Genomic DNA, 19,253 nt, shown 5'->3' on the forward strand with positions numbered 1-19,253 from the left:
CCCGTGCCGGATTCATGTTGATGTGTGGCAGAACCAATACAATATTGTAAAGTAATTAGCCTCCAATTAAAATAAATAAGTTTAAATTTAAAAATAAAAATAAAGAGACAAGAAGGGGATTTTTGGCTGTATGCACACCTCATAAAGGGAAATGAAGCTTAAGGGAAAGAGCAGGACAGACGCGACCGCACAGGTGAAAGAGATGGACTTCAAGAAGGAAGCTCAGATTTGAAAAGAATATCCAGACTATTCACCAGTCAACAGCCACACCCTGGGCACACACAGCCTCATGCAGGTAGGAGCTCTGGTCCCCGCCCAGCAACAGCCCTCTGCGTCCTTAACTACCTGGGGCGGGAGCCACCTCCGCCCAGGAGCGGGGCCCTGTGAGCCTGCTCCCCCTCCCCACCTTGGTCCCCACAGGCCTCCGCAGATCTTAATCCTGGGGAGAAGCACTGAAGGCGCACCCCTGAGCCTCTGGAGCGGTAAGAGCCTGCTCTGAGCGCCCCGGGGAAAGGACTCAGGAGTGACACGCAGCTCCTGGGTAGAGGGGACTCCACAGTCACAAATTCTGGTCCTTGAAGCTTCCAGATAGATTCAAAGAATCTATCTGGGGGGCTAACCTCGCAGAGCAGATCCAATTGCTGACAACACACTAAGTGAAACTGGGGTCTTGGGAAGAACCCTGCTCTATTTATCAAACCGAAGTACTGGAACCAGGCCTGCTGTCAATCACTGTGTGACCTTGGTCAATTAACACCGTCTCTGGGCCTTGGTTTCCCAATCTGTAAAGAGAGCCTTTGGAGACTATTTAGTGTTAGGTGGCAGCCTGGATGGGAGGGGAATTGGGGGGGGGGGAGAATGCATACATGTGTATATATGGTTGAGTCCCTCAGCTGTTCACCTGAAACTATCACATTGTTAATTATACCCCAATACAAAATTAAATGTTTAAAAACCTTCATTAAAAAAAAAAGAAATTATTTCTAAAGACCTTTCAATTTCTAAGAGGCTCTAACAGGGAATGGTTAGTCTGGGACCAGGTTTATAGAACTTCTCAGTTTCCCCTGGCAGCAGACCTGATTAAACACCCAGTGAATATTAATGGAGGGTCTCAATTTTAGATTCACTGCATTGTAGAAAAATCAGATCAGCAAAAAATCCCTCTTTTCTATGCACATTGCTCCTTCAGATGCATGATGTCATTGGACTGTTACTAAATCCAGAGGGCAGCAATGGAATTATTCTGGTTTCATAAATGGAGATACTGAGCGTCAGAACTGAATTTGAGTTCTTCACATGTCCTAAAGCCCTACTTTCCTCTCTGACCTCATTATAATCCCATCTGATGACTTGTAGAATGGGAAGACAATCACGAATGGCTCAGTCAACCAGTTTTGCAAACCTCTTAGATGGAATTTCTAATTCTGCTAATTACTGTTATGTGATATAGGAAAAGTTACTTAGCTACATTATGCCTGTTCCCTCAACTGTGAGACAAAAATGATAATAGTAATTAAGAACATCTTTCTCATGCTTAACTATTAAGTGAGATTATAATATAGGTAATACAGTTGACCTCGCTATTATTTTTGTTGTTATTATTGACGAGGATGTTACAGTTGCCTAGTGGAAAACCCAGAGGAATAGTTTTATTTATTTTCTACCCCCAAGGACTTGAAGAGGCTTGGAGAATTATGTCTTCAGTTTGGAAGACTCCCTGTGGATCAAATGCGATGCCTGAGATGATGGTGAAAATCATTGGAAGTAAACACTTTCGATACCTTGTGGAGAAGCCAAAAACGTAAGTTTACTCTTTGAAAAATATGTTTTGCTTGGGTGCTAATAAAGTTAGGCTTTTTTTAATCTAGAAATTTACATTTTAAAAATGCTCCCCATGGAAAATTAAGTCATTAAGATGCAACCGTAAAATAGTGTTGATAACTTCTATGCACAGTGTTTTCCTGAATTTTTCATCTTACAAAGATGCTCTTTCCCCATGCTCTTTAATTACTTGAGCTGATTTTCCTGATAGATGGGAAATATAAGCTTTGAGCCATTAATAAATATTACTGGCGCATTGCTGCTTCTCCTTATCAGGTTTGTAATCTACCACATGTAGTAATTTTTTGGTGAGGGGAGAGGGAGGGAGGAAGGTTGTTAGTCGATTTGTTATGAATTAAAGGAGTGGGGTTAGTAACGAATCATAAAAGTTTCACTTACTTTTGCTTGTATTCCATACTCCTCTAAGCAGGGGCTTCTAAGAACATAACTAAGAGGGCTTTCTTCCTCCAAACTCATCACAGTCACATCTGAAGGGGGAAACTCACATATCTCTAAAATTCACTCATTTTTTGCCCAATTCTTCCTTGTAGAGTTTTGATAGTTCATGTAAGAAAAAGACGATACTAGACCTACCTTTCTTCTAGTAGGCATTTCATAAACAGTAGTCAGTCAGTAAGTGCCTTTCCCTCCTAAAATCATTTCCTTAGCTCTTTCTTCTCTTTCAGAAACCCACAGATCAAATAGACAAACTAAAAGTTCTAGCCTCACTGAACATAGGTTCAGAAAGCAGTGGACACCAAACCTGGCTACCATCAGGTGGAAAATCCTTATCATCACCTGGAGAATCCTCAAAAATAAAGATGTGGGGTTCAAGACATATTAAGTCAGAATCCCTGAAGATGAGACCATTAGCACTACTGTTATGGAGTATGGGCTTTAAAGGGGAAATGGGTTTTACCTCCCTACCATCAGTACTAAGAGACTGTAAAGTGAGTGCCCCAAGAGATTCCAAAGTCAGTACTGTAGTCAACTAGTAATGTCTGCCATGGCACAGGAAGTGAGCTTTGCAGCAGGAGTCATGTCTTTGGAATCCTTATAGACTTAAGAGATGTGAGTTGGAATCCTGCCTCAGAGCCTTTCTAGCCTTTTGACATTGAAAAAGTGAATTAACATCTCAAGCCTCAGATTCTATAGCTATCAAGTGAAGATAAAGCCCATCTACCTAGTAGGGTTGTTATGAGAAAAAAAAAAATGAGAAAAGTATGCAAAGCATCTTTCCAGTGCCTAGAAGCATATATAGTGTGTGTGTCAGTTGCTCAGTCGCGTCCGACTATTTGTGACCCCATGGACTGCCCATCAGACTCCTCTGTCCATGGAATTCTCCAGGCAAGAATACTGGAGTGGATTGCCATTCCCTTCTCCAGAGGAACTTCCCAACCCAGGGATAGAACCCAGGTCTGCATCACAGGCAGATCTTTTACTGTTTGAGCTACAGGGAAGTCATATTCCACATGCTTAATAAATGGATCTGCTATTATTATTGAAGCAAATCTTTCCATAGATATGACATTAAGTAAAAAATCAAAATTTTTATGAAACATTTGCCATCCCTTTTATATTCTATGCCAGTTTATCTGTTTTGTAGATGAGGAAACTGAGACACTGATGAGTAAGTGATTATTTCAAGATCTTGACAAATTCCAGTCATTATCCAGAAAAGTAAATAAGATAACTAGGAAAGCTTTGCTCAATTCTCCTTCTACCTGGAAGACATTGCTAATCTATTAATTCCATTTCCCTTTGAGGTTGTTTGTTTAATCCCAACATCCCCAACTCCATCCTTTTTCCAATGGTATCAGAGTGTAATATGTTCCTAACACGGAAGGGGAGGGTGGCAGGGATAGAGGAAGTGTCCTTTTCCTTTTAAATTAGAGAAAAATTCCATCTTTCTTATAAGAAGGAGCCTTTATTTGTCTTTATTCTTTAAATTTTAGATTCTGGAAATAAGACACTACATTAGTTACATTAATTGGGAAATAAAAGACACAGTTCTGTTTTTTCTGTGACAGACAAGATAATTGTTATTTTTTAATATTAAGATAAATTTTGTTGTTTCTATGGACTTGATGTTACTGTTGCTGGAATGACATAGAACAGTTAGCAAGCTTTCCTAAAATATTCTTGTATGGTTCAAAAGTAAATAACTCTCAAGAGGCTTCTTGTTGCTGAGGTAAGGACAGACCCACTGCAAGCATGCTTTGCATGTTCCAGAGTCTATCTCTAAAAAAAACATTTAAATCATGCTACATCTACACCCTTCAGCCAGGGTCTCAAGATGGTATTTTCTTTGAGTTGAATCAACTGACCCTATTAGTAAAAAAAATCTACATAGAAAAACAAATAAAAGCCAAAAGAGAAAGAAGTCTCTAAAAGAAAAGTCTGGATTAAAAAGAAAAATTACAAATTAATATTGGATGGAAAAACAGAAATCTTCCTGTGTAACGACATTTATTTATTTATTTGAATTAATTTTATTGGAGTATAGTTGCTTTACAAATATGTAACCACATTTAGTTCAGATGTCTTACAGGTTGTGTGGAAAGATGGCTAGTGTGTCAGACATAAATATGATCTTCAAAGTACAAACCAAAATCAGTCTGCTGGTTTTCTAGGACTGCTCTATGACCATACCAAAACTGGGTGGCTTAGGCCAACAGAAATGTATTGCCTCTCAGTTCTGGAGGCTAGACAGCTGAAGCCAAGGTGTCTGCAGAGCCTTGCTCATTCTTACGTCCCCAGGAAGAATCCTTCTGTTCCAAGTCTCTCTCCTTATTGGAGAAATAATATGTGTCTGTGTACAGGTTTCCTCCTTTCATAAGGACACCAGTCAATTGGCTGACAACTCTACTATTCTAGCATGGCCTCATCTAAACTAATTACTTCTGCAGCTACCCTATTTCCAAATAAGATCACATTCTGAGATATTGGAAATTAGGATTTAAAAATATGAACTGGGATAAGGGGATAGAACTTAAACCATAACAACCAGTCTCTCATTTTACAGATGAGGTGAGACAACTGAGGTCTCAGTGAACTTAAAGTGAGGCCACTTATTAAGAACTAAGCCTGGAATTTACTCCTTTTCTCATTTTTTAGTTTAGCCTGTACAGTGATTAACAAGAGATAAACAGAAAATTATCAATGCCTGCTTAGAACACATTTTTTCATCAAGGAGATCAATACATAGGTTTAAGTGTCCCTCAGTTTGTGGCATCATTATTTTCCTCATGGACCCCTACACTAGCCTTTCAATCCTGACCCCTGCCTTTCATCTAATTCTCTGATTCATTCTCTGGACCCATGCTCTTCAAAGTGTAGTCTATGGACCATCAGCATCAACCTCACCTGAGAGCTTGCTAGAAATGCAGACTCTCAGGCCCCTTTCCAGACATACTGAGTCAGAATCTGCATTGTTGTCAATTCCCAAGTGAGGCCTATACAACATTACAAATTGAGAAGACCAGTTCTTAAGTATGGCTAGCAACCACATAGAGTCCCTTGGATTGAAAGATCAAAACAACCAATCCTAAAGGAAATCAATCCTGAATATTCATCAGAAGGACTGATGCTGAAGCTGAAGCACCAAAACTTTAGCTACCTGATGCGAAGAGCCAACTCATTGGAAAAGATCCTGATGCTGCAAAAGACTGAGGGCAGAAGGAGAAGGGGGTGACAGAGGATGAGATGATTGGATAGCATCACTGACTCAGAGGACATGAGTTTGAGCAAATTCCAGGAGATAGTGAAGGACCAGGAAGTCTGGCATGCTGTAGTCCATGGAGTTCTAAAGAGTTGGACATGATTTAGCAACTGAACAACAATCTTCCTAAAATGCAAATCTAATCAGGCATCACCACCACCAGCCCTGGATTTGCCTGCTTCCCTCTCCCGTGACCCCCATAGCATCCTTAGGGATTGTCGTGCTCAATGGCAATTTTCTATCCATTTCTGTGTCCCCCATTTAACTGTAAATTCTGTGTGCACAACCTTACCCTCAATACTGAGTGTAGTCTTGTACATATTGATAGAATACAATGGCAGTTTAGTCGCTAAGTAGTGTCTGACTCGGAGAAGGCAATGGCACCCCACTCCAGTACTCTTGCCTGGAGAATCCCAAGGACGGGTGAGCCTGGTGGGCTGCCGTCTATGGGGTCGCACAGAGTCAGACACAACTGAAGCAACTTAGTAGTAGTAGTAGTAGTGTCCGACTCTTGCAACCCCATGTACTGTAGCCTGCCAGGCTCCTCTGTCCTTGGGATTCTCCAGGCAAGAATACTTGAGTGGGTTGCCATTTCCTACTACAGGGTATCTGCCCAACCCAGGGATCTAACCTGACTCTCTTGTAGCTCCTGCAGTGCAGGAGAATTCTTTACCACTAGCACCAACTGGGGAGCCCAGAAAGACAATACTAAGTGCTTTAAATCCATGTCTTGAGAAACCTGTATGCAGGTCAGGAAGCAACAGTTAGAACTGGACATGGAACAACAGACTGGTTCCAAATAGGAAAAGGAGTACGTCAAGGCTGTATATTGTCACCTTGCTTATTTAACTTCTATGCAGAGTACATCATGAGAAACACTGGGCTGGAAGAAGCACAAGCTGGAATCAAGATGGCCAGGAGAAATATCAGTAACCTCAGATATGCAGATGACACCACCCTTATGGCAGAAAGTGAAGAGGATCTAAAAAGCCTCTTGATGAAAGTGAAAGTGGAAAGTGAAAAAGTTGGCTTAAAGCTCAACATTCAGAAAACGAAAATCATGGCATCTGGTCCCATCACTTCATGGGAAATGGATGGGGAAACAGTGGAAACAGTGTCAGACTTTATTTTGGGGGGCTCCAAAATCACTGCAGATGGTGACTGCAGCCATGAAATTAAAAGACGCTTACTCCTTGGAAGAAAAGTTACGACCAACCTAGATAGCATATTCAAAAGCAGAGACATTACTTTGCCGACTAAGGTCCATCTAGTCAACGCTATGGTTTTTCCAGTGGTCATATATGGATGTGAGAGTTGGACTGTGAAGAAGGCTGAGCGCCGAAGAATTGATGCTTTTGAACTGTGGTGTTGGAGAAGACTCTTGAGAGTCCCTTGGACTGCGAGGAGATCCAACCAGTCCATTCTGAAGGAGATCAACCCTGGGATTTCTTTGGAAGGAATGATGCTAAAGCTGAAACTCCAGTACTTTGGCTACCTCATGCAAAGAGTTGACTCACTGGAAAAGACTCTGATGCTGGGAGGGATTGAGGGCAGGAGGAGAAGGGGACGACAAAGAATGAGATGGCTGGATGGCATCATGACTCGATGGACGTGAGTCTGAGTGAACTCCAGGAGTTGGTGATGGACAGGGAGGCCTGGCGTGCTACGATTCGTGGGGTCACAAAGAGTCGGACACGACTGAGCACGACTGAACTGAACTGAACTGAAAGGCTCATGTTGCTAAAATAGCATGAAGTTGTTACTATGGAACCCTGATGATTAATGGGATAGCTGATCCAGGAGAAAATATGCCAGATGATAGGAGACAAATATTCTCACTTTCTTAAAAGAGATAAACGTTGGTAGTGAAATCATGGAAATTGAAGCTTATAGACAATCTCTGGCAAAATCACAGGCCAAAGAATTAAATATATTAGATGTGAGTACAAAACACAAAGGCCTTCACCACTGAAGGTTAGTCCATTTTGACCAAGAACAGAACATGCCAAACTGGCCCCATTCTCTTTATTGATGAAGTTACTGTGGTGCAAATGAAGGTGGTCATAAAGCCTAGTCTTTGTTGATTTCAGTGAGTTACTAGGAACACTTTTCTCACAAAGTTTTGAAATAGGTAGAGACTTCTAGATTGAATAGTATTAAGATGCATGACAAACCAACCTGGTAGTGACTGAACAATGAATTTAAGCACAATGTGCTAGAGGTAGAGAGGTTGGGAGAATTTGTGTGACTCAGTTCTTAGTCAACATTTTTTAATCCTCAACTAAAGGAAGACAGACAAATCACTTCAGTAAGCAGGTGAATAGTAGAATGCTTGGAAGATATGGCAGGAAAATGAGCTAAAACCAACAAGATGAAATCTACAGAAATATACACCAAGTCTCTTTAGATGAGGGCACACATACATGATTATATACAATAAATGCTTGGGATTTACTTGCTATGAAGTAATAGAATATATGCTGGTCACTGGGAATTCCCTGGTGGTCCAGTGGTCAGGACTCCATTCTTTCAATGCCAAGGGCCTGGGTTCAATCTGTGGTTGGGGAACTAAGATGCTGCAAGCCTTGTGGCATGACCAAAAATAATAATGATAATTTTCTTAAAGAAAGCATACATACTGATCTCTGATCCCACCCAGTTCCTGGCATGGAAGCTCCTAAAACTCTCTCAATTTTCTAAGAGATAAGAACACTAGGAGTATCAATTGTTTCACTATTTGGCCTTTGATTCTGGTTCCTGACACAAAACTTGTAAAGTCCTTAGAATTTCCTGAGTGATGAGTTGTCTTTTGTTCTAATGAGGATACTCTCGGTGGGTTCCTGGATGGCTTCAGGATGTAGGTTGTGACCAGAAAGACCACACACTGACTAAAAGCTTGGAAACTTTCAGCCCAAACATACTCCCTATCCTCCCAGAGGGAAGAGAAGCTGGATACTGAGTGAAAGATTTATCCTAACTACATGTTGAAACTTCCTAAAAATCCCAAATGTATGGGGTTCAGAGAGCTTCTGGGCTGCTAAACACACCTATGTGCTGGGTATGGGGGGGGGTGTTATGTCTGCAGAAGCCATGGAAGTTCCATTCTCTTCCCCACATACTTTGCTCTCTCCATCTCTTCCATCTGGCTGTCACTTAGTTGTATTCTTTAACAGTAAACTAGTGACTCCAGCCACATAATTAAAAGATGCATACTCCTTGGAAGAAAAGCTGTAACAAAACTAGACAGTGTATTAAAAAGCAGAGACATAACTTTGCCAACAGAGATCCATATAGTCAAACCTATGGTTTATCCAGTAGTCATATGTGAATGTGAGAATTGGACCATAGAGAAGACTGAGAGCTGAAGAATTGATAGTTTCAAATTGTGGAACCGGAGAAGACTCTTGAGAATCCCTTGGATAGCAAGGAGATCAAATCAATCAGTCCTAAAGGAAATCAACCCTAAATATTCATTGGAGGAACTGATGCTGAAGCTGAAGCTCTAATACTTTGGCCACCTGATGCAAAGAGCAAACTCACTGGGGGGAAAAAAAACAATGCTGGGAAAGATTGAGAACAGGAGGAGAAGGGGACAACAGAGGATGGCATCACTGACTCAATGGACATGAGTTTGAGCAAACTATCCAGGAAATAGTGAAAGACAGGGAAGCCTGGCTGTTGCAGTCCATGAAATCGCAAAGAGCTGGACACAACTTAGCAGCTGAACAACAACATCATCTAATGAGTAAATGGTTTGCCTAAGTTCTGTGAGACACTCATAAAGTAATCAAGCCTGAGAAGAAAATTTTGGGAACTCTGATTTATAGCTAGCCTGTCAGAGATGCAGGTAACAGCCTGGACTTGTGCCTGACACCTGAAGGAAGTGGGGCAGTCTTGTGTGACTGAGACCTTAACCTGTGGGGTCTTTTCAACTCCAGGTAGATAGTGTCAGAATGGAATTGGAATGTAGGACACTCAAGTAATGCCAAACCCACATATATTTGATGACCAGAAGTAGAATGGAAGATAAAATGGAAGGTTCCCCTAGTACACCATGAACCAAAGGTGTCCAGATAGACGAATGAGGGGGTGGGCAAGTGGGCATCATACTCATAACTAGACCTGTCACCAGGGAGTACTGTGCTTCGTCCGGGCACACTAAAGGTGCAGGCACTCAAAGTGTGGCATTATGGAATCTCCAGGGTGTGAGGTTTGGCCTAGGGGAACATTTATAGAATTTGGGAATTGAGCTGTTAAATAAAAGAGGAATTGGGTTTCTTTCAAGAAACTCCTGTGAGTAGAGATGCTTCCAATTAATACAGTTGGCCTCTATAGTTCCTTCCAGCGCCAAAAATCAGTGACCCAGAGTATTTTATTCCATAGTTACACTGCTGTTGGTATAGAATTGTTAAGCCCAGGGGAAGCTGACTCCTTTATGAGTGGTTTAGTCACTAAGTCATGTTTGATTCTTGAGACCCCATGGACTGTAGCCTGCCAGGCTCCTCTGTCCATGGGATTCTCCAGGCAAGAATACTAGAGTGGGTTGCCATTTCCTTCTCCATGGGATCTTTCTGACCTAGGAATTGAACCTGGGTCTCCTGCATTGCAGGCAGATTCTTTACTGACGGAGCTCTGAAGGAAACAACAAATACTTGTAACTGTGTTTCACGTATATTGATATTTAGTCAGTAAATACAAAATTCTGATGTTTTCCCACACGACTTTCCTGGAGCCCATATTCTGTCATTTTTTAATCCCTCAAAGTCCTTCATATTAATATAATATTTTGAGTTTCTTATTTATTTATTTGGGGGCTGCTCTTTGCTGCTGTGCGTGAGCTTTCTAGTTGAGGTGAGCGGGAGCTATTCCCTGGCTGTGATGCACAGCTTTCTCATTGCAGTGACTTCTTTTGTTGAAGAGCACATGCTCTAGGGTGTGCAGCCTTTGGTAGTTGTGGCACATGGGTTCAGTTGCCCCAGGTCATATGGAATCTTCCAGGACCGGGGATCTAACCTGTGACCCCTAAATTGGCAGATAGATTCCTAACCACTGGATCACCAGGGAAGGCCAATATTTTTGAATTTCTTGAAATTTTTTAAAGTGTTAATAGTTTTAGAAATTAATGCATGTATGGAATCAGCACCTTTTCAATTAACAAATATTAATTGAGTACCTGCTAAGTGCCAAGCCTTGGGGACCCAGCAGAGTACCTCAAGTTCTAGTGACAGAAGACACACAACAAACATATAACAGTAAGCATTCAAATGAAGATAGTGCAATGAGGCAAAATACAGTAGGCCCAGAGGGTATATGAAGTCACAAAGGGTGCTCTCAGAAGGCCTCTCTAAGCAAGTGACACTTAACTGAAACTAAGTAAAGATGAGTCGGAATTATCCAATGAGCTTTATCCATGGTTAGCTAGCAGTGAGCTGGCTAAGACTAGCACAGCTTTGTCCCAGTGCATGAGGCTTTCCATATTTCAATCTTCCATAAAACTCATAGTTTCTTCCTCCTTCTCCTGCCCTAGAAGAAGAGGCTGCACCTTCCCATGGGCCCCAGCCTCTCCAGATATTTTGCTTTCCCAACAACTGCTACAAATAGCACCTAAGATCAGCACCTGGAGCCCAAGTAGATCTTTCTTGGTACATGGCCGCCTTTTGCCTGCCTCGTAAAAAAGTACCACATCACTTTCCAGGAACACAGATCTGAGAGATCAGGGCAATCATATAGCTGCTGATTTTTCACCCATGAGATCCAGTCTGTACCCAGCAACACCACAGGTGTTCATCATTACCTGCTAGCCTCCACAGTTCCACACAGAGAGTGAACTGTGCAAATAGCTGAAGAAACCATTCTGGACAGCAGGGACAGGCAATAGAAAGCCTTTGGGCATGCTTAAGGAAGGGCAAGGAAGTCAGTGTGGGTGGAGTTAGTGAACAAGGGGAGGAAATGAGGTCAGGGAGGCCTGCAAGACTCAGATCAAGGGCCATGTGGTCCGTGTTAGAAACGTTGGATTTGTTCTATGTACAATAGGAAGACATGGGAAATTGAGAGCAGTGGAGGACACAATCAAATTTACACTTTCTAAATAACGGTTCTGGCTGCCATGTGGAGGGTAAACTAGAAGAGACAGGAATATTAAAATGAGAGAGGCCACTTAAGGAGTCATTATGGTAATCCAGGCAGGAAATGGTAGTGTCAGGCAAGTCTATTCTCATCACAACAAAGATTTAAAGTGATGGACATTAAAGCCCTCGGCACATCACAGCTCTTGGGTCTTGAACAGACTGTGTTATAGCTCTTAGACAGATCAGTGTTACAGCTCCATGTTACAGCTCTATTTTATTTAGAAAATAGCAGGAAAATCCATCCTCTAGGTGTGAGAGCATGCCAACCGAAAGATGTGAAGAGAAGAGAGTGGGGGAGCGTGCGAGCATGTGGGAGAGAGAAACCTGGCCCTTTGGCTCCTCTTTTTATATGTTTTTTCCTCCCCCCTGGGCCTGCCCTATGTAAACTGGGCTAGCCAGGAGTAATGTTTGTTCCACCTGAGGTCCTCACTCTGGTCCTTGGCCTTTCCTTTGTTCTATTTTTGCGGGCTTTTCCGTTCCTTTTCTTTTAGCCAGGGCCATTTTGGACTCCTGTTTCCTATTCTAACTACCTAACAGTAGCAATAATCAATTAGTTCCCTATGTAAAACCTGAGTAAACTTTGCGATTTAAAAATTCACATACCTACTCATCCTTTTCTTAAAAAGTAATAACTAATTGTAATATCTTATCTTTGTTTATTGCATTTCATTCTATATAATCTACATATTACCTTACTCTCCATAAACTCAGTCTCTCCCTAAAACAGAACAATATCAGAGAGCAAACTATTGTCTTTATTTTCACAAGTTCAAAGAAATAAAATAATATGCTAAAATCATACTTCTCCTATGAGCTTTCCACAGTTTGTTTTTTTTTTAATTAATCTCCTACAATAGGTTTTAAGTTATTATCATTATTCTAGCACATTGAGAAGTATAAAGAAGCATGAGATATTGTTTTGGACATATGCCTCCAGCCCAAAACATAGGCATAAATCTTTAAATAAGAGTATATGGCTTTGTGTGAGTGAATGTCATATCAATGTTATAAAAAATAGGTGGCCATTGATCTTAAATCTTGAAACTGTGCAGTAAAGGTTGTCACTTCACCATTTGAAATTCTACATTTCCAAAAATATGATAAGTAGTAAAAGGCAAAAACAAAATACTATTTAAAATGTATATGACAGGAAAATATTATTCCTCTTATGTATAAAGAGCTCTTACAAATCAATAGGAAAAATATGAGCTGCTCAGTTTAAAAAATTGCCTAAAGGTCTAGACAGGCAAGTCACAAAAGAAGAAAAAAAGGAACATTAGATATATATATGGTTGAGGGACTGGGGTGGGGAATTAACCTGAGTGGTAATAAAAGAAATTTAAATAACAATGAAATATTATTTTCTACCGATCAAACTGAAAATATTTTTATAACAGAAATATCCAGGGTTGACAAGGGCTTAGGAAAAAAAATACTCATACGCTACTCCGTTTTTAAGTATACTTATCAAAAGCTTTAAAAGTGTATTTCTTTGGCATAAAATCTTCTTCTAAGAATCAATTCTGTGGAAACAATTATTGGTGGATGTAATGGTTTGATTTCAAAAGTTTACACGAGAATATACTAGTCTGGGTCCAGTAGGAAACAGATTATATAAATTAAGATAATTCAAGGAGGATTTGGTTACAAGAGTAAGAGAGTTGCAAGACACAGTGCAGGAAGCATGGGCTAGCAGCTGCAAGGTTGCTACAGCCACGAGTCTGCAGAGACGGGAAGCAAGTGTGTGCAGTCATGTCAGACTTCTGCAGCGCTATGGGCTGTAGCCCACCAGGCTCCTCTGTCCATGGAATTTTCCAGGCAAGAATACTGGGGTAGGCTGCCATTTCCTCCTCAGGGGATCTTCCTGACTCAAGGATAGAACCCACGTCTCTTGCACTGGCAGGCAGATTCTTTGCCACTGAGCCACCAGGAAGCCAAGATGGAAAGAGGGGAATGGTAATGAGGAGGGAAAAACATTCTTGAGCTAGAGAAAAACAGTGACCTTCAGGCAAGAGACACAAGTAGTTTGAAGCACTCTTACAGGGAGAGCCATCTCTTCCTGGAGAGCCAGGGCCAAACCAGCCAGAATCAGAGGACATGAGAGCTGACCGGCTAATCAGTCCACAGCAGTCAGCCTCTCAGAGTGGAAGAGGAGGCAAGGAAGTAGGAACGGAGAGAAACGTCCAGCAGAAAAGCAATATTTAAACTAGTAAAACCCGGGAAAAGTAAACATCTCAAATAATATAGGACAAGTTAAATAAACTCGTGTATATCCATACAATGAAAAACTAGATACTTTAAATGTTCTTGTGGAGATATAAACATTGATGGATAAGGTATCCATATGATATTGTCAACTGGAGCAGATTTTAAAAGATCACAACATTGTATAACCACAGTTTGGTTTAAGAGTAAAACAAAACTTAAGCTCGTGTGTGTGTGTGTGTGTGTGTGTGTATCTTACCATGTATAGGGTAACCACTTATAATTTTGAGAAAGCACAAATTTATGTTAATGTAGTACTTCTTTTTGAACTTTATTTTCCAGAGCAGTTTAAACTGCATGGCAAAATTGAAAGGAAAATGCAGAGATATCCCATATGCCTCCTGCCCTCACACACATGTAGCTTTCCCCCTTATCAACATCCCTTACCAGAGTGGTGCACTTGTTACAACTCATGAACCTACACTACCACATCTTAATCACAAAAATTCCATGGCTTACCTTAAATTTCACTTTTGGTGTTGTATATTCTATGGGTTTGCACAAATGTATAATGACATGTGTTCATCGTTAGAGTGTCATAAGAGTACTATTGCCCTAAAAATCTGATGCTCTGCCTATTCATCTTACCCTCCTTTCCTAAAGTGCAGTTTTCAAATACATGGTCTTTTTACATACCCCTGATTTAGTTCAACATAATTAAACAAAATCACATATTAATCATTATTGTTCCTCGTTCCCATAGACCCTGTGGATGTCTCCAGAAAGTATTTGTAGAGAGAGGAGAATGGTTTGTGCTACATCCTCTGAGTGTAGATAGAAGCCCTGCCTCAGAACTGTGCCTTAATGCATGGAGATAATTGATATAGAGCCCAGGCAGTTTCACAGTCATCTTGATTAGAAATGTAAGAATACAAGTGCAAAGGACTTTAAATTTCAAGCCTATAGACAGCACGTTAAAAAGCAAAGACATCACTTTGCCAACAAATATCTGTATAATCAAAGCTATGGTTTGTCCAGTAGTCATGTATGGATATAATAACAGGACCATAAAGAAGGCTGAGCGCTGAAGAATTGATGCCTTCAAACTGTGGTGAGGACGCTTGAGAGTCCCTTGGATAGCAAGGAGATCAAACCAGTCAATCCTAAAGGAAATCAACCCTGATTGTTCATTGGAAGGACTAATACTGAAGCTCCAACACTTTGGCCACCTGATGCAAAGAACCAACTCATTGGAAAAGACCCTGATTCTGGAAAAGACTGAAGACAAAAGGAGAAGAGGGTGGCAGAGGATGAGATAGATAGATAGCATCTCCAACTCAGTGGACATGAATCTGAGAAACTCTGGGAGATAGTAAAGGACAGGGAAGCCTGACCTGCTGCAGTCCATGGCATCACAAAGAGTCAGGCATGACTTAGCAACTGAACAACAAACAATTGAAACTGTCAACACAAAGATTTTAAAACAACACAGTTTGCACAGCTCCTAGGAATAAGTCACCTGAGGACATTTTGATACAACAATGTTGTAGGTGTTGGGTTTTTTTTGTTTTTGTTTTTGTAAAATTAAGGAAAATGATTCCAAAGAATTGTGCTTTATCAGAGATTTTAAATACAAATTAATCTGCTTTTTTTAAAGGTAGGTGACTCCTATAACTTGTATTTACAATTATTAGTAAATAAACAAGGCAGCTGGAGAGATTACATTAACTCTCTCTTTTTATCCATTTAAGTAGTATTCCTCGGTTCCTGTGAACTATGAAATGTTGATTCTTTGAACTTTAGTTTTACCTATCAACAAAGAAAGTATGGGGATCCAAAGGAAAGTTCATCTCTTCTGTACCTGGAATGAGAAAGGTGTTGATAAAGGAGACAGCACTTTGATTTAGGACTAAAACTTACCATTTGTCTTGGGCCAACTGGGAACTAGGCTCAGTGCTAAATATTCAATACATCTTATCTTAATAAGTATTATTTTCCTAATCTCACAGATGAGAAACTGAAAATCAGAGATGTGAAATAACTTACCAGAAGTCACACAAGTTATGTTTGGGGCTAGGACTCAAAACCAGGTCTCTTGGACGTATAGCTCACATCCTTAACCATTGCCTGAAATTATGTGTATATTTTGCACAACTGTGGAAAAGACTTTCCTTTTTCATTTTCTATGCCATCGTTTATCAAACTTTAGTGTACATAAGAATCATCAGTGATGTTTGATAAGAATTTTCTTGTCCAGCTTTCAGAAATTATGATTTAGTAAGTTCAGAGTGACCCAAGTTTCTGTCTTATTATCCAGCACCCTGCAGGTGGTCTGAAGTTCAATCACTCTTTTTCTCTAAGAACAAGCCCTTCTTTTAGCTTCTGTCATAGAAATAACTTCCTTCATGAATTCATTTCTATTCCTCTTAAGCAGATTTGGTTTGACAGCCCTCTGTGATTATCTCTTTTACATACTCTATATTTTCAATTATCATTTTATATCATAATTTTCTGTTTAAATGTCTGCTTTCTCCACCTAACTATGAGATCTTTGAAGACAACACAGTCTACAGACAGTGAGTGGGTTAGATTCTCACTGCAACCCAAAGAATGTAGTAATGTAGAGCTAAAAAACAAAACAGAAGAAAACCTCCATGGCATAAATATGTCCAATGCTGTAGAATTGGATTAAGTGTAAAAAGAAGGTGCCAGAAGAGTATGTATATTGGAATATTATCTCTATATGTTAATTTATCCAAAGAAAATGAAAACACCACTTGAAAAGATATGCGTATTCCAATGTTTGTAGTAGCATTGTTTACATTAACTGAGAAATGAAAGCAACTTAAGTGTCCATCCGGAGATGAAAGGATAAAGAAGATGTGGTATACAGGTAATGGAATATTACTCAGCTGTAGAAAAGAATGAAATTTTACCATTTTTGACAGCATGGATAGAACTGGAGGATATTATGCTTAGTGAAATAAGTCAGACGGGGAAAAACAAATACTGTATGTTTTCACTTATATGTGGAATCTAAAGAATAAAACAAATGAACAAATATAGCAAGACAGAAGGAACTCAAAGGTACAGAGAACACACTAGTGGTTGCCAGAGGGCAGAAGGGTTGGAGGAGGAGCAAGTAGGTAAAGGGCACTAAGAGGTACAAACTGATAGGTATAAAATATGTATAAAATGTACAGCACAGGAAATATAGACAACATTTTATAATAGTTTTAAAAGGAGTAAGTTTTATAATGATAATAAATTACTACAGTGGTAAAAAGTCCACCTGCCAGTGCAGGAGATGAAAGAGACATTGGCTTGATCCCTGGGTCAGGAAGATGCCCTGGAGGAGGAAATAGCAACCACTCCAGTATTCTTGCCTGGAAAATTCCATGGACAGAAGGGCCTGGTGGCTATCATCCATGGAGTCACAAAGAGTCAGACACAACTGATCAACTGAGCATGCACAATGTCAGAAACGAACATCACACTGTAAGTGTGATTTTAAATTTATACTTCAATTTAAAAAAGAAAATAAAAAGAGGTTAAAATAAATAAATAAATCATACCAAAGATAATTGGTGATTGAACTGGTTACTAATTTTGCAGCCAAAATGACCCCAATTTGAGACACTATTTTTATTCCGTAAAGCAGTATAGAGTAAATGCCATGAAAAATACAGTTCAGTTATTTTCACTGATGTCAGAATGTGGCTCAGTGCTATGATGAGAGAAATGGGATACTTTAGAAATAACTTTGGGAGTGATGAACCCCTTGTCCCTGCTGCTGCTGCTAAGTCACTTCAGTCGTGTCCAATTCTGTGCGACCCCATAGACAGCAGCCCACCAGGCTCCCCTGTCCCTGGGATTCTCCAGGCAAGGACACTGGATTGGGTTGCCATTTCCTTCTCCAATGCATGAAAGTGAAGTTGCTCAGTCGTGTCTGACTCATAGCGACCCCATGGACTGTAGCCCACCAGGCTCCTCTGTCCATGGGATTTTCCAGGTAAGAGTACTGGAGTGGAGTGCCATTGCCTTCTCCCTGGAAAGGTACAAATCAAAGCTGAAAGACGGCTACTTAGGTGTTCTGAAAGGGACTCGATGCTTAGGTTGGAAAATGGACTAGGTACTTTTACATGTGTTGTTTTTTATTAACATTTTTTTTTAATTTTTATTTTTACTTTATTTTACTTTACAATACTGTATTGGTTTTGCCATACATTGACATGAATCCGCCATGGGTGTACATGAGTTCCCAACCCTGAACCCCCCTCCCACCCCATATCATCTCTCTGGATCATCCCCGTGCACCAGCCCCAAGCATCCTGTATCCTGTATCGAACATAGACTGGCGATTCGTTTCTTACATGATAGTATACATGTTTCAGTGCCATTCTCCCAAATCATCCCACCCTCTCCCTCTCCCTCAGAGTCCAAAAGTCCATTCTATACATCTGTGTCTCCTTTGCTGTCTCGCATACAGGGTTATCATTACCATCTTTCTAAATTCCATATATATGTGTTAGTATACTGTATTGGTGTTTTTCTTTCTGGCTTACTTCACTCTGTATAATCAGCCCCAGTTTCATCCACCTCATTAGAACTGATTCAAATGTATTCTTTTTAATGGCTGAGTAATACTCCATTGTGTATATGTACCACAGCTTTCTTATCCATTCATCTGCTGATGGACATCTAGTTGTTTCCATGTCCTGGCTATTATAAACAGTGCTGTGATGAACATAGGAGCACCGCAATATGTAAGACAAATGCTAACAAGTATGAAAGGGGAAATTAACAATAACACAATAATAGTGGGAGACTTTAATACCCCACTTACACCTATGGACAGATCAACTAAACATAAAATTAACAAAGAAACGCAAACTTTAAATGATACAATAGACCAGTTAGACCTAATTGATATCTATAGGACATTTCACCCCAAAACAATGAATTTCACCTTTTTCTCAAGTGCGCACGGAACCTTCTCCAGGATAGATCACATCCTGGGCCATAAATCTAACCCTGATAAATTCAAAAAAATCAAAATCATTCCAAGCATCTTTTCTGACCATAATGCATTAAGATTAGATTTCAATTACAGGAGAAAAACTATTAAAAATTCCAACATATGGAGGCTGAACAACATGCTTCTGAATAACCAACAAATCACAGAAGAAATCAAAAAAGAAATCAAAATATGCATAGGAACAAATGAAAATGAAAACCCAACAACCCAAAACCTGTGGGACACAATAAAAGCAGTGCTAAGAGGAAAGTTCATAGCAATACAGGCATACCTCAAGAAACAAGAAAAAAGTCAAATAAATAACCTAACTCTACACCTAAAGCAACTAGAAAAGGAAGAA

General features: G+C 40.1%; 1 protein-coding gene across 1 annotated transcript in view; it reads left to right on the forward strand.

Annotated features, from left to right (window-relative positions):
* The first annotated feature begins 422 nt into the window (after window positions 1-422).
* CUNH1orf87 (chromosome unknown C1orf87 homolog) overlaps window positions 423-19,253 on the forward strand; it is an 87,340-nt gene continuing 68,509 nt past the window's right edge. Inside the window, 2 exon segments of the mRNA XM_040232722.1 lie at window positions 423-482; window positions 1,672-1,801. Coding sequence (XP_040088656.1) covers window positions 1,695-1,801 — 107 coding nt within the window. The 5' untranslated portion in view covers window positions 423-482; window positions 1,672-1,694.

The sequence above is a fragment of the Oryx dammah genome, unplaced genomic scaffold (assembly GCF_014754425.2).
Source record: "Oryx dammah isolate SB20612 unplaced genomic scaffold, SCBI_Odam_1.1 HiC_scaffold_28, whole genome shotgun sequence".
NCBI classification, from domain to species: Eukaryota; Metazoa; Chordata; class Mammalia; order Artiodactyla; family Bovidae; genus Oryx; species Oryx dammah.